A 27,553-nucleotide genomic window follows, 5' to 3' on the forward strand; every position below is an offset into this window, starting at 1 on the left:
CAAAGTTATATAACTTTGTAATGTGGTTAAATACCCGGTCTGGCCCCCTTCCCCCACTTTCGGACCACCGACCCCCCTGCCCGGAAGTTAAAGAATGTATACATTACCTATTACGATCGTCACGGTTCTCTTCTCCCGGGCGGCATCTCCTCGGCGTCTTCATAGAGAGTGAATGGGATGGAAAAGGCTGCTGGTGCACATGCGCACCAGCAGCCTTTTCATTGGCTGGAGCGCATCACATGGCTTCCAGCCTGCTCAGCCCTGATTGGCTGAGGTTGCTGGAAGCATGTAATGCGCTCCAGCCAATGAAAAGGCTGCCGGTGCGCAAGCGCACTGGCAGCCTTTTCCATCCCCAGGACCCGGAAGTCAGAGACATCGCTGGACGGTGGTGACGGTGAGGCGGACGGCGGGCGAATGGAGTGGCGATCGTCACCGGAGGGATGGTGAGTATGGTGTCTGTGTGTGTCTGTGTTTTTATTTTTTTTTTGGGGGGGGGGCCCGCCGGAGTTGTCCTTTAACATTAGAAAAATATACCTGCCTTCTTCCACAGGCAGCACCATTCTTGTCCTCAGTTTGTGTGTGGTATTCGACTAAAGTGAATAGAGCCAAATTGTGATACCACACACAACCTAAGAGCAGGGGTGGCGCTGTTGACTACAGGATGCTGGGAAAGCTGGGTGACCTCCATCAAACTGAATACAAGATGCTAGGAAAGCTCGGTGACCTCCATCATACTGACTACAAGACGGTGGGAAAGCTGGGTGACCCCCATTATACTGACTACTATACAAGATACTGGGAAAGCTGGATGACCTCCATGACACTACACTGACGACAAGATACTGGGAAAGCTGGGCGACCTCCATTACACACTGACTACAGCAAGGATGTCACACTCAGGCCCTCCAGCTGTTGCAAGTCAGAGCTGTGCTTATATATATATATATATATATATATATATATATATATATATATATATATATATATTTCCCTTACGTCCTCAGCAGCACGAATGGGGAAGATCCTATCTTCCTGCAATGGTAGGACAGATGGTACTAATAAAAGAAGATTGATTAAGAGCCCTATAAGAAGGCCGTACAGACCCCTCCTCCTTGTGTTTTTTTCTGTCCTCCTGTGGGACAGGTGGTAGGAGAGGGAAGCAGGCTCAGGCCTATGTTTGTGTCTGACTTTCCTTTCCAAAGATTCTTCCTTTCCACATGGTCGTGTGGAGAGGGGGAGTTTATAAAAATGTTGTTTTTCCTGCTCTGCTGTATCAGAGAGGAGATTTACTTTTTATAGTAGAGCTATCACTCAGCTTCTCTGCTGTATGAAGCCGCTGTGTGAGGGAAGCCATGAAGCTGCTGCAGTAAGTATCATGGTGCTGCCAGATCTGTGTCCTCACCTGGGTGGCTGCTGATGGTTCTTGATAGTTCAGCAAGGTAAGATATGCTGTTTTTTTTTTTTTGAGCTGGAAGCCTGGCCTGTGTGTCAGGAGGATTATTGTGTGTGTGTGTGTGTGTGTGTGTGTGTGTGTGTGTTTGTGTGTGTGTGTGTATATATATATATATATATATATATATATATATATGTATATATATGTGTGTGTGTATGTATATGTTGTATGAGGCTTTTGCGCCTCAAATGTGTCGTTTCAATATCTTTCACTTTTTTTTTAACATTGGTTGTGCAAGTCCTGTTAGACTGCTTCACTATATGAGTGACCTATATAACCATACCTCCCAACTTTTGCAAAGAGCAAAGAGGGACATGTGCGCCGCGGTCCCCATAGCCACACCCCCATAGCGACCCTCCATAGCCACGCCCCCATAGTGACCCTCCATAGCCACGCCCCCATAGCAACCCTCCATAGACACTCCCCTACAGTCACCACATGCTGCTGACTGAATAGTGCCATATATAGTATCCAATCCCCAATTATAGTGCCCCACATAGTATCCAATGCCCCCATATATGCCCCACATAGTATCCAATCCCCACATAGTGCCCCACATAGTAGCTAATGCCCCCATATAGTGCCCCACATATTATCCAATCCCCCATATAGTGCCCCACATAGTAGCCAATGCCCCCATATAGTGCCCCACATAGTAGCCAATCCCCCATATAGTGCCCACATAGTAGCCAATCCCCCCATATAGTGCCCCACATAGTAGCCAATCCCCATATAGTGCCCCACATAGTAGCCAATCCCCATATAGTGCCCCACATAGTAGCCAATCCCCCATAGAGTGCCCCATATAGTAGCCAATGCCCCCATAGAGTGCCCCACATAGTAGCCAATCCCCCATAGAGTGCCCACATAGTAGCCAATGCCCCCAAATATGCCCCACATAGTAGCCAATGCCCCCATATATGCCCCACATAGTAGCCAATCCCCCATATATGCCCCACATAGTAGCCAATCCCCCATATATGCCCCACATAGTAGCCAATCCCCCATATAGTGCCCCACATAGTAGCCAATCCCCCATATAGTGCCCCACATAGTAGCCAATGCCCCCATATAGTGCCCCACATAGTAGCCAATGCCCCCATATAGCGCCCCACAGAGTAGTCAATCCCCCCATTAGTGTGGCCCCAGCGGAAAAAAAACAGTAACTCACCTGTCCGCCGGTCCCAGCAGCTCCTCTCCCGGCAGAGCGCGCACTCCCGTCATCCTCCGGGGCGGACAGCGGGGTACAGAGACACTGACTGTGCCGGAAGTGACCTGCAGCCTCTATATGAATTACTTCCGGTACAGTCAGTGACTCTGTACTCCGCTGCCCGCCCCGGAGGATGACGGGAGTGCGCGCTGTGCCGGGAGAGGAGCTGCTGGGACCGGAGGACAGGTGAGTTACTGGTTTATTGTTTTTTTCGCTGGGGCCACATATATTGCGGGACGCGGGGGGCTGTTCCGGGACCGCGGGACAGAACCCCGAAAACGGGACTGTCCCGCGAAATCCGGGACGGTTGGGAGGTATGTATAACTATAGTGTGTATACATGAACACAGCTTTAAAGCTGCTAGTTGTGTATTTAGTACACCTGCTGTCTCCAGTACTGCTACAATGAAGCTATGAAACTATGTGTGTGTGTGTGTGTGAACACAGCCCTAGCGCTGCTAATTGTGTACACCTGTTGCCTCATTACTTTCTATAGTACTGCCATCAGATGATGCAGTGAAGCTATAAAACTGTGTGTACACAACCCTAGAGCTGCTAGTTGTGCAGTGTGCACACCTGCTGCCTGATTACTTTCTATAGTACTGCTACCAGACGATGCAGTGAAGCTCTGAAACTGTATGTGAACACAGCCCTAGAGCTGCTAATTGTGTACACCTGTTGCCTCATTACTTTCTATAGTACTGCCATCGGATGATGCAGTGAAGCTATAAGGGTACAAACACACGCAGCATATACGCAGCAGATTTGATGCTGTGTTCAGTTATTTAGATCTAATCTGCTGCGTATCGCAGCAGTAAATACGCAGCATATAAGCCGTGTGTGTTTGTACCCTTAGGGTACAAACCCACACACCGTATACACAGCAGATACGCAACAAATACGCAGCAGATTTGTTGGTACAGATTTGATGCTGTGTACAGTTATTTAGATCTAATCTGCTGCGTATCGCAGCAGTAAATATGCTGCATATACGGTGTGTGGGTTTATACCCTTAAACTGTGAGCTGCTATTTGTGCATCGTGAACACCTGCTGCCTAATTACTTTCTATAGTACTGCTACCAGATGATGCAGTGAAATTGTGTGTGTGTGTGTGTGAACACAGCCTTAGAGTTATTGTGTAGTGGTAGATACACCTCCTGTCTAATAACTTTCACTAATACTGCTAACAGATGATCGTCTGTGTGCTACTCCAGTGCTGCCATTTAAGAATGCAGTGAAGCTACTGTGTGTGAACACGGCCTTAGAATTGTTAGTTGTATACTATACACCTGCTGTCTATTTACTTTTACTATACTGCTATCAGATGATACAGTGATCATGTGGACCCAGGGCCGGCCTTTGGGGTGTGCGACCTGTGTGCTTGCACAGGGCGCATCACTCTCGTCTAGCTGGGGGGGCGCTGAGGCAGAGAGACAGCTGTGCAGCTGTCTTTCTGCCCGAGCGCTCCCCTAGCTGGCCGCCCGGCGCCCCCCTCCTGTGGTGGCTTCCCCCAGCCTCCCCTCCCCACGGGCGCCGCGTACTGTGTCCTATCAATCTTGTGACTGCTTGCGGTCACAAGATTGATAGGACAGTACGCCCCAGGCTGATGCGCGCTCCCTGGGAATTCCCCAGCAGAGCACGCATCAGTGACCTCTGCGTCAGCCGTCCGCCTTGTACTTCCGGCACAGGGAGGAAGTACCGGCCCCAGCGTGCGCTGAAGTCACTGGTGTGTGCGGTGCCGGTGACTTGCCCAGAGAGCGCGCATTGGCCGGGATGAGACGAGAGCCACGGCGGGGGAACGAGGAATAGGTTAGTTTTGTGTGTGTGTGTGTGCAATCTATAGGGGGAGACAACAAGGGGGCAAATTTCTATAGGGAGGCATCTATAAGGGGGGAATTTATAAGGGGGTAGACAACAAGGGGGTAGACAACAAGGGGGCAATCTATAAGGGGGCAATCTATAAGGGGAGACAACAAGGGGGAAATCTATTGGAGAGGCATCTGTAAGGGGGTAGACAAAATAAGGGGGCAATCAATAGGGGAGGCATCTATAAGGTGTGAGACAACAAGGGGGCAATCTATAGGGGGGCATCTATAAGGGGGAGACAACAAGGGTGCAATCAATAGGGGAGGTATCTATAAGGGGGGAGACAACATTAGACAACATTAGGGGGGCAATCTGTAAGGGGGCAATCTATAAGGGGAGACAACATAAGGGGGCAAGCTATAAGAGGGGACAACATAAGGGGGCAAGCTATAAGGGGGGACAACATAAGGGGGCTATCTATAAGGGGGACAACAAGGGGGGCGATCTATAAGAAGATACAACATAAGGGGGCCATCTGTAAGGGGGATGGACAACACAGGGGGGCCATCTATAAGGGTGACAATACGGGGGCCATCTATAAGGGGATGGACAACACGGGGGCCATTTATAAGGGGTACAACACAGAGGGGCCATCTGTAAGAGGGGCAGAGGGGACAACATGGGGGAATCTGTAAGAGGGGCAGAGAGGACAACACAGGGGGGCCATCTGTAAGAGGGGCAGAGGGGACAACATGGGGGGGCATCTGTAAGGGAGACTACAAAGAGGGGGCCATTTATAAAGGAGGGCTACAGAGAGGGGGGCTATATACCATAGGGGGACTACACAGAGGGTGGTTCGTAAGGAGATCCACATAGGGCCATATATAGGGAAGTCTAAACAAGGGGCCATCTATAAGGAGGCTACACAGGGGGGCATATACTATAAGGGGGTCACATAGAGTCAGCCTACCCACTAAATAAGGGTGTAAAGGGGCCAATACAGATGTGCAGTTAGTATAGAGATGAGGATGGTGCCAGAGTGAGGAGACTATTTGTCTGTCTGGCAGATTCTGTGGATTTGTGGCTCGGAGAAGTTCTCATAACGGCCCAGGGCAGATGGAGAAGATGAAAAGGGAAGAACTCCGATCAGAGAAAACGTCTTCTGTGAGTCACTAGATATAACTGCACTGTAATGTAAATGATGTATAGAACCTGTGTAGGGCTGGCTCTACCTCTATAGTGATCTGTGTACAGAGGATTTTATTCAGTAGTGGCGGAAGTTTTAGTCAGTATGTGGTGGTGTTGTTCAGTATCAGTGGTGGTGTTAGTCAGTATGGGGTGGTGTTGTTCAGTATCAGTGGTGGTGTTAGTCAGTATGTAGTGGTGTTATTCGGTAGCAGCAGTGGTATTGGTCAGTATGTGGTGGTGGTATTCAGTTTGCAGTGGTATTAGTCAATATGCAGTGGTATTAGTCAGTATGCGGTGGTAATATTTGTTACTTGTAATCTGGTACTGTGTTTTATTGGATTTAGTATACTGATTGGTCAGTAACAATATGATAGTGATGGTAGTGGTTGTGGTGTGGCGGTAATATTTGGGAGGGTCGGGTGATGGGTGCTGGATATTGTCTGGAGGAGTAGGAGCTTTATAACACCTTAAGGGGGTATCAGCAGACCCCGTGGGGGGGGGGGGGGGCGCCGAAAAAAATTTCGCACAGGGCGCCAATTACCTTAAGGCCGGCCCTGTGTGGACCTTCTGTGTGCTGACATTTAAGAATGCAGTGAAGCTACTGTGTGAACACTGCCTTAGAATTTTGTCATTTACTATGTACACATGCTGTTTAATTACCTTCACTAATACTGCTATCGGATGATGGTTATCATGTGGACCTTCTGTGTGCTGCTATTTAAGAATGCAGTGAAGTTATGAAGCCGCTGTGTGTGAACATTGCCTTAGAATTGTAGTGTACTGTGTAACACCTGCTGTCTGATTTCTTTCACTATACTGCTATCAGATGATGCAGTGCCCTATGAAGCTACTGTGTGTGAACACAGCCTTAGAGTTGCTAGTTGTGTACTGGATAAATCTATCTGATTACTTTCCCTAATACTACTATCAGATTATATAGTGACCATATGGAGCCATGTGTGTGAGCACATGCTTAGAGCTGCTGGATGTGTACTGGATACACCTGCTATCTGATTACCTTCCCTAATACTGCCATCAGATGATGCAGTGATTCTATGGAGTTTTTTTTTTTTGCGTTGCTCCAGTGCTGCTATTTAAGAATGCAGTAAAGCTACTGTGTGTGAACATGGCCTTAGGATTGTAGATGTGTACATCTGTGTACTATCTGATTAGTACTGTTATCAGATAATGCAGTGACTTATGAAGCTACATGCTTAGAGATGCTGGATGTGTACTGTGTATACCTGCAGTCTAATTACTCTGTAATACTGTGTACACCTGCTGTCTAGTTACACTCTGTAATACTGATATCAGATGATGCTGTGACCCTATGGAGCTTCTGTGTACTGAAGGATGCAGTAAAGCTATGAAGCTGCTATGTGTGAACACTGCCTTAGGATTGCTGGTTGCATATTCAGTGCACCTGTGTGTCTGATTCCAGGCACTCTGCACTAGTCTGTTAGTCGGCCGGTCAGTCTGGCACAATTTCCATCCTAGGATGTAGCAGGATTCTGGTAACAGAACTTCTGGAGTGGAAAAAGCTTTCTTGGCGTACAGATCCTGCAAGATTCCACTTTCAGGTGGCAGGGAATTCATTTGTGGATTGCAACTTTTTCTCAGAAGAGACAATGACTGCTTAAGATTTTACATCTGAATGATAATCTACAGGCTGAACTGGATGGAGTCCGAGGTCATGGCTCCTTCAGACGAACAAAGACCTTGTTCAAAATTCTTTTCTTAGTAATTTTCAAAAAAATAAATAAATAAAATTAATAATTGTCTATTACTATAGCTGAGCAGTATAGTTGGCTGCCCGATCCCCACAGTTTGGAGACTGGTCCTTCGTTGAAAGGGGGCAGATGGTCACTCAAATATAAAGATAGTTGGATCTGTATTGGACATTCTCATGAAAGTTCTTTTTTTTTTTCTTTTTTTTCTTATGATCAGGTCCATTATCTGCCCCAGTCTAATAAGAAGAGAAGGAACTTCTACTTTTGTTCCACATTCCGTAGGAATTCTAGTACGGAAGGTAAAGGAAAGAATCCTGCACAAGAAGGACCAGACGTCTCGGAGGCCTTGGGGATGGGGACAAGAACTTGTGACTACGTCTTTTCTGACAATTTATTTCCATAATGAGAGAGGTCTGTACCAGTGTTATATGATAGGAAAGGCTACCATATTGAATTTCACAATCTGAGGAAGGTGCTGTATGTGGGATCTATGATCTGTAGGTCCCTCCTAGAGGGATGTTATCTGACCATGTATACCTGCATATACCTGTCTGCAGCTGCCTCTGAGGAAGCTGCTGTATGTGGGATCTTTGATCTGTGGGTCCCTCCTAGAGGGATGTTATCTGACCGTGTATACCAGTATACAGCCTCCTCTGAGGAGGGTGCTGTATGTGGGATCTATGATCTGTAGGTCCCTCCTAGAGGGATGTTATCTGACCATGTATACCTGCATATACCTGTCTGCAGCTGCCTCTGAGGAAGCTGCTGTATGTGGGATCTATGATCTGTGGGTCCCTCCTAGAGGGATGTTATCTGACCGTGTATACCTGTATACAGCCTCCTCTGAGGAGGGTGCTGTATGTGGGATCTATGATCTGTAGGTCCCCCCTAGAGGGATGTTATCTGTCCATGTATACCTGCATGTACCTGTATACAGCCTCCTCTGAGGAAGCTGCTGTATGTGGGATCTATGATCTGTGGGTCCCTCCTAGAGGGATGTTATCTGACCGTGTATACCTGTATACAGCCTTCTCTGAGGAAGGTGCTGTATGTGGGATCTATGATCTGTGGGTCCCTCCTAGAGAAGGATGTTATGTGACCAGGTATACCTGCATGTACCTGTATACAGCCTCCTCTGAGAAGGCGGTTGTATGGAGGATTTATGCTCTGTAGTTCCCTCCTAGAAGAAGGATGTTATCTGACCCAGGTATACCCGCATGTACCTGTCTACAGACAAAAGCTGCATATTCCTTTACATCAAGACCCTTTGTACAAGGCAATTGGCATTCTTTTCAATTTACAGCCCTTCTGTTTGGAATCATCTTGGCTCCATCTACAGTCACCAAGCTTATGTCTATTGTACTTTGACTGTTTGAGAAAATTGAAGCTCATCATTGTTTCTGGCATGGAACAATTCCTAGGGAGGAGAATAGATCCCCAGTCTGTGACTTTCTCTTCCTCCAGAGAGATTACAGAAGTTGACACAAGTCGGGGTTCTCAGAGACAAGGATAGCTTTCCCTGCTCAATGGCAGCAGTCTCCTAATGAAGTGGGTAGAGAAAACCATTGATGCATCAAGCACACAGTGGGGCGCTTGTATGCAGGAGCAACGAGCAAAAGAGCCTTAATCCCCATCAGAGATGTTGCTGGCATCCAACATATGAAGGGAATACTAGTCCACTCCAGGACATTAATCTATGGGAAGCTATCAGTATAAGATCAAAACCGCATCTAGGATGGCGCATATCAATCTTCATAGGGGCACTAAATCAGTAGCATTACTACTGGAGGCAGAGGCATTTATAGGGGCACTAGCAGCATTACTACTTGAGGCAGAGGCATTTTGTCTGCTGGCAATCTATGCTGCGATGTAACCCTGTCGGAGGAACGGTCTCTTAACCAAAAGCTTTCTGGTAAATCGCATGGAGGATAGACCTATTCCTATTGAAGGTTCAAATTGGAAAACCTTTTTTCCTCACTCCTAAAAAGCCCAGAGTCTTGCAGAATCTCAGACAAGGTTGGGCCTTGGTCAGCCTCATTTGCCCCTATTGACCCAAGAGGACATGGTTCACAATGGTGAGCCCCCTGCCTAAGAATCTTCTGGGAACTCTCCCAGTCTCCCCAGCTACTGACTCAGAGTAGCAGAGATTACTCCCAGCGTCCCTGCCAGGTGTGGGCAGAGGCTAAAAATCTTGCAAGTAGCAAGTCTATGGATTCATGATGGCCTCTTATTATCTAAAAGCATGGTGCGCTCTCCCGATGCTAATTCCATAGGAATAATCGGGAGGCTTCTGTATACCCTTAGTTAGTTAATAACTCAAGAGGGCAGGCTTGTCCGAAGCTTGACTGCCGTCAACAAGGTGGGAATTGATATGCTGTCAAAGTGGTGACCACTCTTCTGCAGTCCAGAGCCGCAACTGTCTACAGAACCTACCTGAAGGTAAAGAAGATGTTTGAAGCCTGGTGGGTGAAGTCTCTTCCACATTTCCATTGTTACAATCCATTACTCCTGCCAACACGGGAGAGAAGGAGCTTCATCCCTTAGATGTGGGAAGGGCTTGGAGCATGTATATTGAACGGACAAACTCCTTCAGGAAATCTAACCACTTGTTTTTATCCTTTGCAGGGAAAAACAAAGGATGCAAGTCATCCAAAGCTTCTCTGTCCAGATGGATAAGGGAAGTCAACTCCATATGCTACCACGAAGCTGGATTACAAGTACCTGATGCAATCACATTCAATGAGGGCAATATCATCCACATGGGCTGAAAAAAGATTTGTACCCTTGGAACAAATATGCAGGACTGCTTCATGGTCGTCCGTCAATACCTTTGTCAAGCACTATAGACTAGATATTCACGAGTCTGCTCAGCCATTCTGTCTTCTGTAATGTAATGGCCCTCCCTAGTCTGTTTTCATAGCTTGCTATATCCCCATTCGTGCTGCTGCTGAGGACGTAAGGGAAAGGATAATTTTTTACTCACCGTAAATTTTCTTTCCTGTAGTCCGAAGCAGCAGCACAGACTTCCCGCCCTGATTTAAACAAACTATTATTTATGCAGCATACCTTGATTGTTTTAATGCCTTATTAACTAAGATTTTATTATGAATTTTAAATTTTTTTTGTCGTTAGAATTGACACAAGGAGGAGGGGTCTGTATGGCCTTCTTATAGGGCTCCTAATCAATCTTTTATTAGTACCATCTGTCCTACCATTGCAGGAAGATAGGATCTTCCCCATTCGTGCTGCTGCTTCGGACTACAGGAAAGAAAATTTACGGTGATTATCCTATATCCTATACTATGAGCAGATGATGAGAATAGTAGTTCAGTGTGGTGGTGGGCAGGCGGGCGGTGGGGGCGACGGCTGTTCGGCAGCTTACCCGTGATGAAGATGGCCCTGGTACTACTCCCCCATCATGGGAGATGGTGGGAGGAGTAGTACTGTGTATATGTGGCAGCAGCACCGAGCAGGGAGGGAGGGGGAGGTAGATGCACAGGCACCTCTTTCCCTCCCTGCTCGGTGCCTTCCTAATGTACTGATTGAATACATTTATGGAATATTTTGGGGAGCAAGGACACTTGCTCCCCAAAGTATTCCATAAATGTATTCAATCAATAAAGCACACTGTACACTACATTACTTTACATAGACATCCATAGAAACAATAAAGTCCCCTAGACTTTTACATATAGAGCACCCCCTGCTGGACACTCCATAGGAATTACACCCTGGGTTGTGACGTCACTGTATCTGAGAGAATTCTACCACTCCATGATCTACTTAATTAAGGGAAATAGCAGTATATGTGCATTTCCCATAATTAATGTACATTCAAAATTTGTCAAACTTTCCATAAGTAATAACATCTCAAAAAATGATTTTGGCCGGACTCCTCCCTTAACCCCTTAGTGACCGCCGATACGGCTTTTTACGGCAGTCACTAAGGGTCCTTATTCTGCTGCCATCAGCTTTTTACGGCGATGGCAGAGAATAAGGCTACGGGGCCGGGAAGGCCCCCACCCCATCCCCCCGGCTACCGGAGGTAGCTGAGGGGTTGGGGCAGTGTGTAGGGTCTGTCCCGGCCCCCCCCCTTACCGACGATCGCCGCTATTAACGTTATAGCGGCGGCCGTCGGTGAAGGAGATTACCGGTGCTGCCGCCGCCTTTCATCTCCCCCCGCTGTGAATCTACGACGGGGGGAGATGAAATAAGTGTCCCCCAGACCTCAGATCAGCCCCCCCTAGTAGGGCGATCACTAACCCCCCTCCCCCGGCGGCCATTATTTCCAAGATGGCCGCCGCCATCGCTGTGAACCGACATGTCGGTTCACAGCGATGGAAAAGTTAAAATGAATGAAAGCCCCATGCTCTCCGCCACCGGAGGTAGCGGAGAGCATGGGGCAGTCATCGGGGACCCCCCTGTTGGGTCCCGGTACAAGCGATCAGCGGTATATACTATATACCGCTGATCGCTTGTACCATGTGCATCCAGGCACTTTTTATCCCCTGTCACCATGAATGATTGGTGACAGGGGATAAAAAGTGATGTCACCCCCCCCTTCCCCATATACTCACCTGCTCCTGGAGCTCCTTCCTCCTCGACGTCCTGGCTGGTTATGAAGTGCGCATGCGCTTCACAACCAGCCAACTCTGAAAATTTAAAGTGACAGAGACCAATTTGGTCTCTGTCACTGAACTATGATTACTGAGATAGAAAATATCACAGTAATCATAGTAATACAGTGAAAATGAATATGTGAAGTACAAAAAGTGACAAACATACAAAAAAATAAAAACACACTTTTTATTATAGTAATAATTGCAGTTTACTCCCAAATTACCCCTAACCCCTCCCCAGATTGCCAGTGACCCCCCTCCCGATTGCCCGTAACCACCCCAAATTACATGTACCCACCCCAGATTACCTATAAGCACTTCAGTTTATCAGTAACAATCCCAGATTGTCTGTAACCCTTCCAGGTTGCACATAACCCCCCCAGGTTCCCCGTAATCATGCCAGATTACATGTAACCCCCCCAGACCGCACGTCGCCTCTGACCACCGCACGTCGCCTCTGACCACCGCACGTCGCCTCTGACCACCCCAAATTGCCAATGACCCCCTCCAGATTGCGGTGCCCATGCCAGATTACAGGTATCCACCCCAGATTGCCTATAAGAACTTCAGTTTATCCGTAACCACCCCACATTGCCCGTAACCACCCCACGTTGCCCGTAACCACCCCAGATTGTCTGTAAGCACAGCAGATTGCCTGTAACCAGCCCACGTTGCCTGTAACCAGCCCACGTTGCCGTAACCACAGCAGGTTGCCCGTGACCACCCCATGTTGTCCGTAACCACCCCTGGTTGCCTGTAACCACCCCACATTACCTGTAATCTCATTTTTTTTTTTTTATTTTAGTAACTGCGCTATTCTAATAACCATTACTAGCTGCGGTTTTGCTCCTGTAAATTGGCGCTCCTTCCCTTCTGAGCCCTGCTGTGTGCCCATACAGTGGTTTATGCCCACATATGGGGTACCGTTGTACTCAGGAGAACCTGCGTTACAGATTTTGGGGTACATTTTCTCTCCTGTTCCTCGTCAAATTGAGAAATTTCAAACTAAACCAACATATTATTGGAAAAATTCGAGTTTTTCATTTTTACTGGCCAATTTTGAATACTTTCCTCTAATACCTGTGGGGTAAAAATGGTCACCACACCCCAAGATGAATTCTTTGAGGGGTGCACTTTCCAAAATGGGGTGACTTTTGGGGGGAATCTATTCTGCTGACACTACAGGGGCTCTGCAAACGCACCTGGCACTCAGAAACTTCTTCAGAAAAATTTGCACTGAAAATGCTAATTGGCGCTCCTTCCCTTCTGAGCCCGGCTGTGTGCCCATGCAGTGGTTTATGCCCACATATGGGGTACCGTTCTACTCAGGAGAACCTGCTTTACATATATTGGGGTGACATTTCTCTCCTGTTCCTCGAGAAATTGAGAAATTTCAAACTAAAGGAACATATTATTGGAAAAAATCGAGTTTTTCATTTTTACTGTCTACTTTTGAATACTTTCCTCAAATACCTGTGGGGTCAAAATGCTCACCACACCCCAAAATAAATTCTTTGAGGGGTGCACTTTCTAAAATGGGGTGACTTATTGGGAGATTTTACTCTGCGGACACTACAGGGGCTCTGCAAACGCACCTGGCGCTCGGAAACTTCTTCAGCAAAATCTGCATTGAAAAAGCTAATTGGCGCTCCTTTCCTTCTGAGCCCTCCTGTGTGCCCATGCAGTGGTTTATGCCCACATATGGGGTACCATTGTACTCAGGAGAACCTGCGTTACAAATTTTGGGGTACTTTTTCCTCTTGTTCCTCGTGAAATTGAGAAATTTCAAAACTAAACGAACATATTATTGGAAGAATTCGAGTTTTTCATTTTTACTGTCTTCTTTTGAATACTTTCCTGTAATACCTGTGGGGTCAAAATGGTCACCACACACCAAGATGAATTCTTTGAGGGGTGTACTTTCCAAAATGGGGTGACTTATGGGGGTTTTTCTCTCTGCTGACACTACAGGGGCACTGCAAACGCACCTGGCGCTCAGAAACTTCTTCAGCAAAATTTGCATTGGAAAAGCTAATTGGCGCTCCCTTCCTTCTGAGCCCTGCTGTGTGCCCATACAGTGGTTTACGCCCACATATGGGGTACCGTTGTACTCAAGAGAACCTGCATTACAAATTTTGGGGTGCTTTTTGTCTCATATTCCTTTTGAAAATGAGAAACTTTAATCTAAACGTATATATTATTGGAAAATTAAAATTTTCTATTTTTTTACTGCCTAATTGTGAATACTTTCCTCCAGCCCCTGTAGGGTTAAAATGCTCATTATACCCCTAGATTAATTCTTTAAGGTGTGTAGTTTCCAAAATGGGGTCACTTATGGGGGTTTTCAGGATACCAGACTTCTAAATCCATTTAAAAAAAGAACTGGTCCCTAAAAAAAATCAGTTTCACGAAAATGTGATAATTTGCTGATAAATTTCTAAGCCCCATAACACCCTAAAAAAGTAAAATATGTTTACCAAATTATGCCAGAATAAAGAAGACATATTGGTAATGTGACTTAGTAACTAATTTATGTGCTACGACTTTCTTTTTTTAGAAGCAGAGAATTTCAAAGTTCATAAAATGCAAATTTTTTCATGATATTTTGATATTTTTCACAAAAAACACACAAAGTAGTGACCAAATTTTTCCACTAGCATAAAGTGCCATATGTCACGAAAAAACAATCTCAGAATCGCTAGCATACGTTAAAGCATCACTGAGCTATAAGAGCATAAAGTGAGACAGGTCAGATTTTGAAAAATTTGCCTGGTCATTAAGGCCCAAACTAGCTGCAGCACGAAGGGGTTAAAGGACAAGTGCCATGAAAAACTTTTTTTCTCAGTAATTAAAGCACATTACAAAGTTATATAACTCTGTAATGTGCTTCAATCACCTATCTGCCTCCCTTCCCTGTCTTTTCCCCCCTCCACCCCCCCACCAGGAAGTGTCCTAACTCACACAGACCTAATTACTGTCGTCACCGTCATCAAGCTCTTCTTCTCTCAGCTCCTTCTCCTGTTACAGCAGCCCCCCCCCCTCCCCTGCCTTGTCAGGTGACTCAGCTTGCTCAGCTCCTGTTGGCTGAACAACTGCAAGCCATCACTTGGACTGGGGAGGGGGGGGGGCTGCTGTAATAGGACCTAGAGCAGCCCTCCTGCTGATGACTCATCCTCACAAGAAGGAGCTGCCTGGTGACGGCAGTATTAGGTCTGTGTGAGTTAGGACACTTCCTGGTGGGGGGTGGAGGGGGGGAAAAGACAGGGAAGGGAGGCAGATAGGTAAATAAAGCATATTACAAACTTTGTAATGTGCTTTAATTACTGGGAAAAAGGTTTTCATGGTACTTGTCCTTTAAGTGGTGGATGAGGTATTTACAGTTTCCCCACTAAGTGTCAGTATTTCTTATATGCTTATCAGGGATGTCTTTAAAGAGGACCAATCACCTAAAAATCACTATCCCTATTATCAAAGGAAATCTCTCCCTAAGTCTATCTAAGAAGATACAGACTGCCTGTGCAGTCTGTATCTTATCCCTTTACCCAATTCTCTTGCTTGCTGAACGAAGGCCGGGCGCCGCCATCTTGATGACGTCACTTTGCTGGAACGCAAGTGACGTATTCAAGATGGCGTCGCCCGGCCTTCCAGCACCGAACAAGAGGATCAGGTAAAGTATAAGCTACAGACTGTAAAGGCAGTCTATTTATGAAGATACAGACTGCCTTTGCAGTCTGTATCTTATACTTTACCTGTTCCTCTTGTTTGCTGCAGCAAGGCCGGCGCCGCCATCTTGATTACGTCGCTTGCGTTCCACCGCTGGAACGCAAGTGACGTATTCAAGATGGCGCCGCCCGGCATCAGACTGCAACGGACAAGAGGATCAGGTAAAGTATAAGATACAGACTGCAAAAGCAGTCTGTATCTTCATAAATAGACAAAATGAAGATATAGACTGCTGTTGCAGTCTGTATCTTATACTATACCTGTTCCTCTTGTTCGGCCCGGCCGCCGCCATCTTGATTACGCTACTTGCGTTCCACCACTGGAACGCAAATGACGTAATCAAGATGGCGGCGGCCGGCATTGCTGCCGCTGTGGATGACGGGAGCTTCCTGTCTCGAGCCGGCTCTTTTGAAAAGAGCCGGCGCGAGACAGTGAATTAAAAAGTGAATAAAACAAAAACGCGGCCGAAAAAATAAATAAAAGTATTTACAAATGTTAATTAAATAAATAATTACATTGAATTAGAAAATAAAATTTTTTTAAATTTCTTCCGTGATTGGTTCTCTTTAAGTGGTGGATGAGGTATTTACAGTTTCCCCACTAAGTCAGCATTTCTTATATGCTTATCAGGGCCGGACATAGACTGCAGAGGGCCCCTGTTCCAAATATGTGCTTGGGGCCCCCGTTCCAAATATGTGCTTGGGCCCCCAATGACCTACCCCTTGTACTGCTACTCATCTGCTTTAAAGGCACATAACATAGATAAATTATGTTTGCCTGGGTATCTGGGACATGGAAGGCCCTACAGCATAGTCATCAGGGGGGCACTGGAGTCGTCTCTGGTGGGTCCTGATGTCTGTGCTGTACTGCAGTCGGAGCGGGTCCCAGTGTGGAACTGATGCTGGGGACACTCAAAAAAACGAGAGATGCGACATGCTGACCCTGTCCCATCCTGGACCGATCTGTTTCTGTCACCACAATTGTGAATACAATAACTACAACTCTCAGCATGCCCTACACTTCTGGAGCTCTCAGGGTATGCTAGGAGTTGTTCAGAGAGGGACAACCCTTTGAGTCCATATCTACTACAACTCCCAGCATTCCTGAGGGGTTCAGGCTGTCAGTAAATGCTGAGAGTTGTAGTATTTGCAGCTGTTGTAGTTAGGGGATCCTTGGTGCATTTTAAACTGAATACATTGTGGAAGATCGGAATCCATAGGGGGGGGATTTATCATTTATGCCACTGGCATACACAAGGGAGAAGGTGTAGCTCCTGACAGATTTACTTAGAGGTGTGCTGCTCTTACTAAATCCAACAGTGTACTTAGAGACAGGGCTTTATTTAAGACTGGTGTACTGGTACACTAGTCTTGAGAAGTTCCTCCAAAATGTTCTTTGGAGGTTCAGTGTGTGAATGTGACCCCAGAACTCCAGGGAATAGAACAAACTTTTACCATGTCAGAGAGACATGTCAGAAGTTTTTTATCGTAGCATGGTCTACTCCCTGCTCTGTCAATGAAATCAGTCATCACATAATAGAGCGGGGAGAGGACCACACTTAGTTCAGTCCTCTCCCGGCTCGTTCTCCTGACTGGTACGGGTCTCAGACCCAGACCAGTCAAAACCTTTGACATATCTCCATGACCTGACAAAGGTTTCTTATAATGACAATGACACTTTAATGCTGCTATTTGTAAGGACCTTTTTACGCTGATTATTGGCAATAAGCATTCCTAGAAAAGCTCCTGTGTAAAAGGGCCAGCGATCAGGTGATGTGTGGGAAAATATCTGCTCATTGACAATACTAATAATACTACAGTAATATGGGCCCTATACTGTGAATAGCTGTCACTTCAGTTTCTTCTTATCAGAGACTTCTTTATTGCAGCAGACAGGTTTAAGCCTTTCACTGCCTGCACAGATAATGGATTGAGCTGCAGGAAGGCAGTGTAGGGTTAAACTTTCAGCAATAAATACAGTTTCTGATAAGAAGAGACTGAGAGGTACAGAGAAAGGAGCTGAAATCCCCCCCCCACACACACATATATACACATGTCCCAGCCCTGACACTGTAGTCTCCTGCGGCTCCACAGTGACCCCCACCCCCTTCCCTTCAGCTCAGCCGGAACAAGATAGCAGAGAGCAGGACTAAAGGCCCTATTCCATGGAACGAATGTCGTTCGTATTCGTCCGATATCGGCCGCTACGGACCATAATCGTCCCGTGGAATAGAGTGCAACGATCAGCCGACATCGTTCATGTCGGCTGATCATTGCAGTCGCTTATTTTTCAACATGTTGAAAAACAAGTGACTGATACAGCAACGATCTGCTGCCGTCGCTCCGTTGAATAGGAGCATCGGCAGCAGACGCTGCTGTATCCTATGGGCTGCCCGGACAATCAGCGATCCTCTGAGCAGCCCCGCCCGCAGCGCCAGCCCCAAACGAGCGCTCGTTTGCTCCTCTTAACGACCGGTGTCGTTAAGGGGTATTAGGGTACTATTACACGGAGTGATTATTAACAACTTAACAAGATCGATTATCGTTAACCTGAAATCGTTCACCATATTACACAGAGAGATAATAGTTACGATCGTTACTATGATCGTTATTGTGATCGTTGCTATAATCGTTTAATCCTTCTGATCCCAGCAGAACAATGGACAATGTGCAATTACACTGAATGATTAGGGAAAAAATGCGGAACTTGAGTGAACGAATGTGGAATTATAGCGAACGATTAACGATAATTTTAGGTTCAGATCTAAATCAACGATCAACGGCATACGAACGATTTTTCGATCATTGCCTGCAATTACACAGAACAATTATTTAAATACGAACAATTTAACGATTTTTCGCATAATCATCCCGTGTAATAGGGCCCTTACAGACATGCTCTCTTCCATCAGCCCAGGTCGTGGGAGGAGACGCTATTACTCGGGTGCTGCTGCCTGTGCGTGCAGGGTGGGAGAAGATTATTAGAGCAGCCGGAGCTCATCACAAGCGATAGGTCCGCCACTGATGCTTAAGTATTATAATTTCTATGCACAGCTGATGGTATGGGTTAATGTCTTTTATACCATGTGTTATGTGCTGACCACTAGGAGGTGCTCTTTCTTTTTCAATTTATCCTATCCTTGCTCAAGGAGGAGTTAGCTCCTTGTGGGACGAAGCGAGTTCTGTTCAGACTACCAACAATTCTGCTAAAGCAACTACTACTTACACTGTGCAGTGCTAAACACAAGTAAGCGAGAATAGCCACCAAGGAACACCCTAGTCCATGCCAGGAACACATCAACAAAGTGCAGGACAGACTCCTGAAGAGATAGTAGCTGGTCTAAGTAGGACAAAGCAACCGTGAAAGTAAAAAGGTATACGTATCCTACTGTGCAGTGCAGATAGTCTGAAGTTAGTTTCTTGCTGTGCCAGTGTCCCAGTTGTATCCAGAGCCAGAGAGTATCTTTCAAGTCTTTTAAGCAATCCGGAGGCCAGGACACTGACCTACCACTCTGAAAGTGCAGGCATGGCTCAGACGTGTGATGGTGCTCAGAAGCCGGAGCTTTGCTACTGAAGGTAAAGGAGGAAAGGAAGTTGAGCTCCAGAGCAGGAGGTAGAGCCCTGGAAGTCCTACAAACACTAAAATCAGCAGGCAAGTGAACTCATCCATCCCCCTGCCTCCGTTTTGCCACTCTGGGGTCCCTTTCACTGTTGCCAGCTGTCGTCTTCAGCTGGAAACCAAGTATGTCACGCACCTGGCACTTCCAGCAGCAATGTCACGGCCCAGCTAAGCGATTGCCCGCTCCAGTGCCACCCAAGTCACTGATTGCCTGAGAAGGCAATCACTCAGCCGGGTTTGTGATGTTGCAGCTAGCAGAGCAGCAGGCTGCTGTGAATGGGACCGGAAGCAGCACTACAAGGCATAAGGAGGGGTGAGTTTACTTGTTTAACAAATCAAGTTTTCTTGTAGGACATGGACATCATTGGACGCTGGTGGATCAGCGGTGTAGAATGACACTTTCTCCCAGTACAGCAGTAGACATTCTAAAGGTGCAGTCCCATCAGGGAAAATGTCTTACGGCCCTATTACACCAACAGATTATGTGACAGATTGCTTTACAGCCATAAACAGGGAACAGGTCATAAAGGAAAGACTGAGATTTCTCCCCTTTTCAAATACACTTCTAGCTTTGGCTTAAAATTCTGTCAGATAATATGTTGGTGTAATAGGGCCCTTAGTCCTAGAAGGTTCTAGAAACTCAAATACAAATTGGCCAAAGTTGCGGGCCAATCTTGATATTTAAAGAGAACCGATCATCTAAATTTCACTGTCCCTAATATTAAAGTATATCTTTCCCTAAGTCTATCTATGAAGATACAGATTGCCTTTGCAATCCGCCATCTTGGAGCCGCCATCTTGATTACGTCACTTGCAATCCACCACTGGAACGCAAGTTACATCATCAAGATGGTGGCGCCCGGCCTTGCTTGCAAGTAGAAGATACAGACTGTAAAGGCAATCTGTATCTTCATGAAGTCTATTTATGAAGATAAGTCTGTATCTTATGCCTTACCTACTACTCTGTGCCGCTGCAGCAAGGCCGGCGCCGCCATCTTGATTGCGTTCCACCGCTGGAACGCAAGTTACGTCATTAAGATGGCGGCGCCGGCCTTGCTGCACAGAACAGAGTAAGTAAAGTAGAAGATACAGACTGCAAAGACAGTCTTTATCTTCATAAATAGACTTCATGAAGATACAGACTGCCTTTACAATCTGTATCTTATACTTTACCTAATCCTCTGTTCTGTGCAGCAAGGCCGGCGCCGCCATCTTGATGACGTAACTTGTGTTCCAGCAGTGGAACGTAAGGAAGTAATCAAGATGGCGGCGCCGGCCTTGCTGCACCGACATAGTAGTGTAAAGGCAGTCTGTATCTTCATAAATAGACTTCATGAAGATACAGACTGCCTTTACAGTCTTAAACTTTACCTAATCTGCTTGTTTAGTGTAGCTAGGCCGGGCGGCCGCCATCTTGAAGACGTAAATTGCGTTCCAGCGGAGGAAGGCAAGTGACGTCTTGCTGCAGCTCTGCATGACAGGAGTTTCCTGTCTCGCGACAGCTCTTTTGAAAAGAGTCGGCGCTAGGCAGGAAAGTAAAACGTCAATAATTTAAAAAACGCAGCTGTAAAATGTATTAATTATATTTACAAATGTTGTTAAATTCACAATTTACATCTAATTAGGGAATTTAAAAAAAATTCATTTTCGTCCATGATTTTAACCCTTTAAGGACAGAGCAAATTTCGATTTTTGCGTTTTCGGTTTTTCCTCCTTGTGCATAAAAGGCCATAGCACTTGCATTTTTCCACCTAGAGACCCACATGACCCCTTATTTTTTGCGTCACTAATTGTACTTTGCAATGACAGGCTGAATTTTTGCATAAAGTACACTGCGAAACCAGAAAAAAATTCAAAGTGTGATGAAATTGAAAAATAAAACGCATTTTGTTTATTTGGGGGAAATGTGTTTTTACGCCATTCGCCCTGGGGTAAAACTGACTTGTTATATATGTTCCTCAAGTCGTTACGATTAAAACGATATGTAACATGTATAACTTATATTGTATCGGATGGCCTGTAAAAAATTTAAACCATTGTCAACAAATATACGACACTTAAAACCGCTCCATTCCCAGGCTTATAGCGCTTTTATCCTTTGGTCTATGGGGCTGTGTCAGGTGTCATTTTTTGCGCCATGATGTGTTCTTTCTATCGGTACCTTGATTGCGCATATACGACTTTTTGATCGCTTTTTATTACAATTTTTCTGGATTTGATGCGACCAAAAATGCGCAATTTTGCACTTTGGGATTTTTTTTGCGCTGACGCTATTTACCGTGCGAGATCAGGAATATGAATAATTAATAGTTTGGGCGATTACGCACGCGGCGATAGCAAACATGTTTATTTATTTATTTATTTGTTTACTTTTATTTATAACCTGGGAAAAGGGGGGTGATTCAGACTTTTATTAGGGGAGGGGGATTTTTACTATTAACAACATTTTTTTTTTTAACTTTTACACTTATACTAGAAGCCCCCCTAGGGGACTTCTAGTATAAGTGCTTTGATCTCTCATTGAGATCTCTGCAGCATAGATATGCTGCAGAGATCCATGAGATAGGCACTCGTTTACTTCCGGCTGCTGCAGCCGGAAGTAAACGAGTGCCGAGCCGGGGACGGCGCCATCTTGGAGCGGTCCCCGGCCGGCTTCATTTACGGAGATCGCTCCTCCGGGATAACATCCCGGAGGAGCGATCTCCCCACTAGACACCAGGGATGACGCTGCGTCCGGTAATCGGATGCAGCTGTCAACTTTGACAGCTGCATCCGATTACTGTATTAGCGGGCACGGCGATCGGACCGTGCCCGCTAATACCTACGGTCCCGGGCTACACGCGGCACCCGGGACCGGCGCGGTTCAGAGCCGCTCTGAACTCCCTTACCGGCATCAGGGCGTAAATTTACGCCCGATGTCGTTAAGGGGTTAATGAAAAGTGTATGTGGCGTTTCTGGCACTGCCTATCCTAAAGTATTTGTCCCCGCATGGTAATTACCCATTATATCCCTCAAGCAGTAGGTAATCCCATAGTTGTACCCCATGTAGTAGCCCCCCCCCCCCAATAGTGTCCCACATACTAGCCAGGCCTACTATTAGAGCCCCACATAGTAGCCACCCCTCCCAATAGTGACCCATATAATCAGGGCCAGCGTCAGCACCCAGCTTACCTGGGCAAGTGCCAGGGCCCACAGCATCCCTAGGGGCCCAGTTCCACCAGGGCTGCTTTCTTTTCTCACAGAAACTGGCTGGAGGTAGGGAACATTCGCCTCCCTTCATGGCCAGCCGGCATCTCCTCCATGCTGTAGATCAGCCTGATCTGCACTCCCTGCACCTTTCTGTTCTGGCCCAGACTTGATTAGAGGAGGCCAGAGCAGCTCAGCTCCTGGGGCAGGTGATGGGTGAGTGTACTAGGGGGAAGGGGGGCAGTGTTTTGTGGGGTGTTTAGAGACCATGTGACTCTCCAATTGCTGCAAAACTACAACCCCAATCATGTAATGCTGGCAGGAAATCACGGTAGTTGTAGTTTGTTAACAACTGAAGAGTTACTTGTTATGTCTTTCAACATGTTAAAAGACAATGATCCCACTAGTGATGGTCTGCTGGTCCTTGCACAGTGTAATAGGAGCAGTGGCAGCAGACCGCTGCTAACTCGCATGGACTACCTATGATCTAAAGATCATCCAGGCTGCCCCACGCTGCTGTCCACGGTTCCACCGCTCTAACCCGCTCGCTGTTGGCACATGTAATAGCGCTGGCAGCGAGTGGGGAACAAGCAGACAGCAAAAGCTGACAGGTTGGCACTTGCACCACCTGCAGATAAATTGCTTAAATGCTTGTTTAGCAAACGACAATGTGATGAATAGAAAAGAAGATAAATCATTATGAAAAGTTGTCGACACAGTTGTAATTGTGTTCGTATATATACTGTGAACAATCAGTGTTTACACTAGAGACTAGAGAACGATTCACAAAGATTTTTGAGGTAAGGTCGTTTGATAACTACAGTATTTACAACAGAGGATTATTGCTTAAATTTGAACAATTTAACAATTTTTGTGCATGATAATTGGCCGTTGTAAAAGGCCGTAAACAGCGCATAATTTTCACTTATGAAGGAATGAAGGATATCAGATGCCTTTTGTGCACATACAGACACAGGCTATATGATAGTCTGTTGTACAGGCATGGAATCGTAGAAACGAAGAGTCCGCATATAAGAATAAAATGCCCTGAGATCAGCTCTATGGACTGTAGGGATCTTCCCAGGTGATGGTGCGTTTGGACACAGTTCATAGCAGACTTGGACTAATAAAAGAGCAGCTTGGCGTTTATTTGCAGCATAAACAGTCCATCAAACAGAAATACAGCAACACCGTGCTTTTAAGAACAAAACAAATAAAACGGTCTTGCCCTTTCTGGGCGCTTACTAACAGGTCTTCTCACCTATCTGACACTTTATACCGTGGCGTCTTTCGCCTGGATATCACAGGGTATATTTTAGCTCCAGCAGTGGCTGCATTCACAGCCCCCACCTGCACACTCTGCAGAGCTTTTACCCTCTGGCTTATCAGCGCTCACCTGATCCCAAAACCCAAACTGGATGGGGGGAGGGGGGGATGACAGGTCCCACTACCAAACCTACCTGCCATTCCATGATAATCAAGGCACGGTAAGGCTAGGTTCACACTGCGTTTTCAGCATCCGTTTAACGGATCCGGTTTTTTTAACGTCCAGAAAAATAGGGTCAGCAACGTTTTTTGGGCCGTTTTGGTCCGACAAAAAAAACGGATCCGTTTTTTTTATAATGGAAGTCAATGGAAAAACGGATGCACACAAATGAATCCGTTTTTTGCAATCCGTTTTTCATGCGTTTTTTGCAAAAAATGGATGCGTTAAACGGATGCTGAAAACGCAGTGTGAACCTAGCCTTCCAATAAATAAAAACTACATAGCAACCTAGGTGAGATGTACACCCCCTTGAACACTTCTCCAGCGACATGTCTACAGGACATACACATAATCAACATAGAAGCGCTTATGATTTGTGTTCTCAGTCCTAACTTACAATTATTTTTTTCACTTTTGCATTAGATTTTATGGTCAAATAAAGTTTACTATTAAGTACAAAGGGTAAGCCCTTAATGGGTCTGTCAATAAAAAGCAATGCTATGGCTCTTACAAGACTAGGAGGAAAACACCAATAAGAGAAATGAAAATCAGTCTTTAAAGGGTTAAGGTAGATAGGGGTGTGTATGGCTCCTGCCTTAGCTGGGTGGGGCCAGCACTTGTGTGGCTGCCTGTCAGTTGTATAGAGTGCTGTGCAGCCTCTAGATAAGAGGCTTGCCCTGTGCTATGCCCCCAGCTGCTGCTAGCACAGATCACCTCTATCCTGTACCCAGAGCTGTCACTGTTCCCTCTCCTTATATTGAGCTCTGCCAGCCTGCTACCCAGACACATCATGCACTTCAGCAAAATCACGGATTTCAATGTAGACCTCAGCCCCAGTGTTCTTGGAGTGTATACAGCTGGGGATGTGCTGGCAGGGAAAGTGGTGCTGGATATCAGTAAGACAGTACGAGTCTCTGCACTGGAGGTCTGTGCCAGGGGGCTGGCCACGGTGCATTGGTTGGAGACCCGCAGCATTGGCATGAATACAGTTTACAGCGACTTTACTGCTCATGAGACCTACTTGAGAAAGAGGCAGCACTTAATAAGAGGTAAGCTGGCAGTGTAAGTGTGGACTGTGCGCCATTTGCTTCCATCATCAGAGATTGCCCATTTAGTGGAGGTATGCCCTGGAAGTGCAGCAGTGAGTGTCACCTGCAAGTAGATTGTTCAGACTCCTGGCACAAAGACAAAGGTTTATAGCAACTCTTACTTTCCAGTGGCTGCGCCAGCATTTGCCTCTGGTCTGGTGCTTATTTTCCATTGCCATCATAGACATTATGATTGCTCCCAAACAATCTGACATTTCTTCAAGATTTTCCAAAATGTTTGTCATACAGTACATGCTTGGTAAAGTCAGAATGTTAATTTTTTTATACTTACTAATGTTTTATGTCTGCAGTCTATGAAGAAGAAAAACTGATCATTATCTATAATGCTATTTAAGGCCGAGTTCACACGCTTTATGACACAGGCTGTTCTGTGACCAGGTCGTGTCACAGAATGGCGGGCCCAATTTACCATAGCACACAATGGAAAGTGCGTCTTGAGCCACACTTTCCATTGTGTGAGCTGTCAGTGTTGTGTGGCAGCTATTCAATGAATAGCGGACACAAAAAACTGACATGTCAGTTTTTCGTGCGGCTGCTAGGACTCCCGGCGAGAGTGTATACTATGGGGGGAAGTTATCAAAGCAAAAAGTTGTATTTTTTGTGTAAAATGGCCAGATGCACATTAATTTATTTGCAAATGTCTGATTTGCGAATAAAACATCTGCATCGGGTCATCTTATGCCACCTTCTCCATTAGGGCGGGGAGGGGGCGGAATGGGGGGCGTGGACTCTGGGTCCACTTCATTTATCATTATTCACAACGAAAAATGATAATGTCAGAGTTGGCGTAGGTTTCCTGGCGCTCACACTGGTACGCACTGTCGGAGTTGCGGGGACATTTTTACACCCAGCACAAAAAACGCTGGACTTGATAAATGTCCCCCCTATGTGTATACACTCCGGCCGGAAATCCATTGACTGCAGTGCAACATAAATTTTCTATTAATCATGGGCGTTGTTGCAACTCGGCAACAACGGCCGTGATTAATAGAAAATTTATGTTGCGTGAACTTAGTCTAAGGTGGAGCAATATTTACTGAACTTAAATATTTAATTTATGGCATTTACTTCTCTGGTACCCCTCGTCATTACCCCTCGTGATGCCCTTGGTATTGCAGTAGCAAACTCCCCCATGATGCCCCTGGTGTTGCAGTAGTTAGCCCCCTATGATGCCCCTGGTATTGCAGTTGTTTACCCTCGCATCATGCTCCTGGTTTTACAGTTCTTAACCCACACTTCCCAAGTAGCTATTGTATTTAACCCCATTCCCAGCCAAGTTGCCCCTAGTCTGTATTAGAAAAGAATAAATAAACATCCCACTGATACTCCACAACCCGGTACTGGTCTGCAGACTGATGGTTGAGGACCCCAGTTTTGTGCCACTTTAGGCTGGGTTGACACTACGTATATTTCAGTCAGTATTGTGGTCCTCATATTGTAACCAAAAGCAGGAGTGGATTAAAAACACAGAAAGGCTCTGTTCACACAATGTTGAAATTGAGTGGATGGCCGCCATATAATGGTAAATAACGGCCATTATTTCAATATAACAGCTGTTGTTTTAAAATAACAGCAAATATTTGCCATTAAATGGCGGCCATCCACTCAATTTCAACATTGTGTGAACAGAACCTTTGTGTTTTTAATCCACTCCTGGTTTTGGTTGCAATATGAGGACTACAATACTGACTGAAATGTACGTAGTGTGAACCCAGCCTTAATATGCTCTGTATAAACATGATATGCACAAATTTTTACATCAAATTTAACACATTTCACACTATAAGCAATGTACAGTACAAGTAGATTTGATTATCTCCCCCAGTATCAAACACATGTAGTATTAATGGTATACAGAGGTAATATCTTCTGTAGTGTCTGTTAGATGGATAGGAGTGTACCCAAAACAATAGATGAAACCAAGCACAGTCCTGTAATAAACCACTAAGGGGTACATGTATCAAGGAGATTGAATTTTCGTTGGAAAGGGGCCATTTGCGAATAAATTTGTTCACAAATGGCCGTTTTGTAAATAAAATATTCGCAAATGGCCACCTTCTGCCCAGTACGCATGACTCATAATTCCTTTGTCGTAAAAATAAGCTCTCAGCTGGCGTAGGTTTTCTGCTGCACGCACACAGGATTTATGTACAGGCAGTCCGCCTCTCCATGAACCTCCGTAGTGCCGGAGCTGCGGGGAAATTTTTAAGTCCGGTGCAGAAAACGCCGGACTTAATAAATGTCCCCCTAAATCTTTCAATATCACATATGAAAGAGGAACACAGGAGCACCCTGAAGAAAAATGAAGGCTTTCCCTTAAAGGGGTTGTGCAGTTTAAAACCTTTTTCTGCCATTCTGACCCTTTGCTAAAGTTATACATACCCCCCATATGCTTCCTGTACCTGAATGGTCGTTTTCCCTGACT

The 27,553-nt window shown here is 45.9% G+C and overlaps 1 protein-coding gene across 1 annotated transcript in view; it reads left to right on the forward strand.

Moving 5' to 3' along the window:
- Positions 1 to 24,708: 24,708 nt before the first annotated feature.
- ARRDC2 (arrestin domain containing 2) overlaps positions 24,709 to 27,553 on the forward strand; it is a 56,221-nt gene continuing 53,376 nt past the window's right edge. The window contains exon 1 of the mRNA XM_069962519.1: positions 24,709 to 25,068. Within this exon, the coding sequence (XP_069818620.1) occupies positions 24,810 to 25,068 (259 nt within the window). The 5' untranslated portion in view covers positions 24,709 to 24,809. The remainder of the gene's footprint in view (positions 25,069 to 27,553) is intronic.

Source organism: Dendropsophus ebraccatus, chromosome 3 (genome assembly GCF_027789765.1).
Source record: "Dendropsophus ebraccatus isolate aDenEbr1 chromosome 3, aDenEbr1.pat, whole genome shotgun sequence".
Lineage (NCBI taxonomy): Eukaryota > Metazoa > Chordata > Amphibia > Anura > Hylidae > Dendropsophus > Dendropsophus ebraccatus.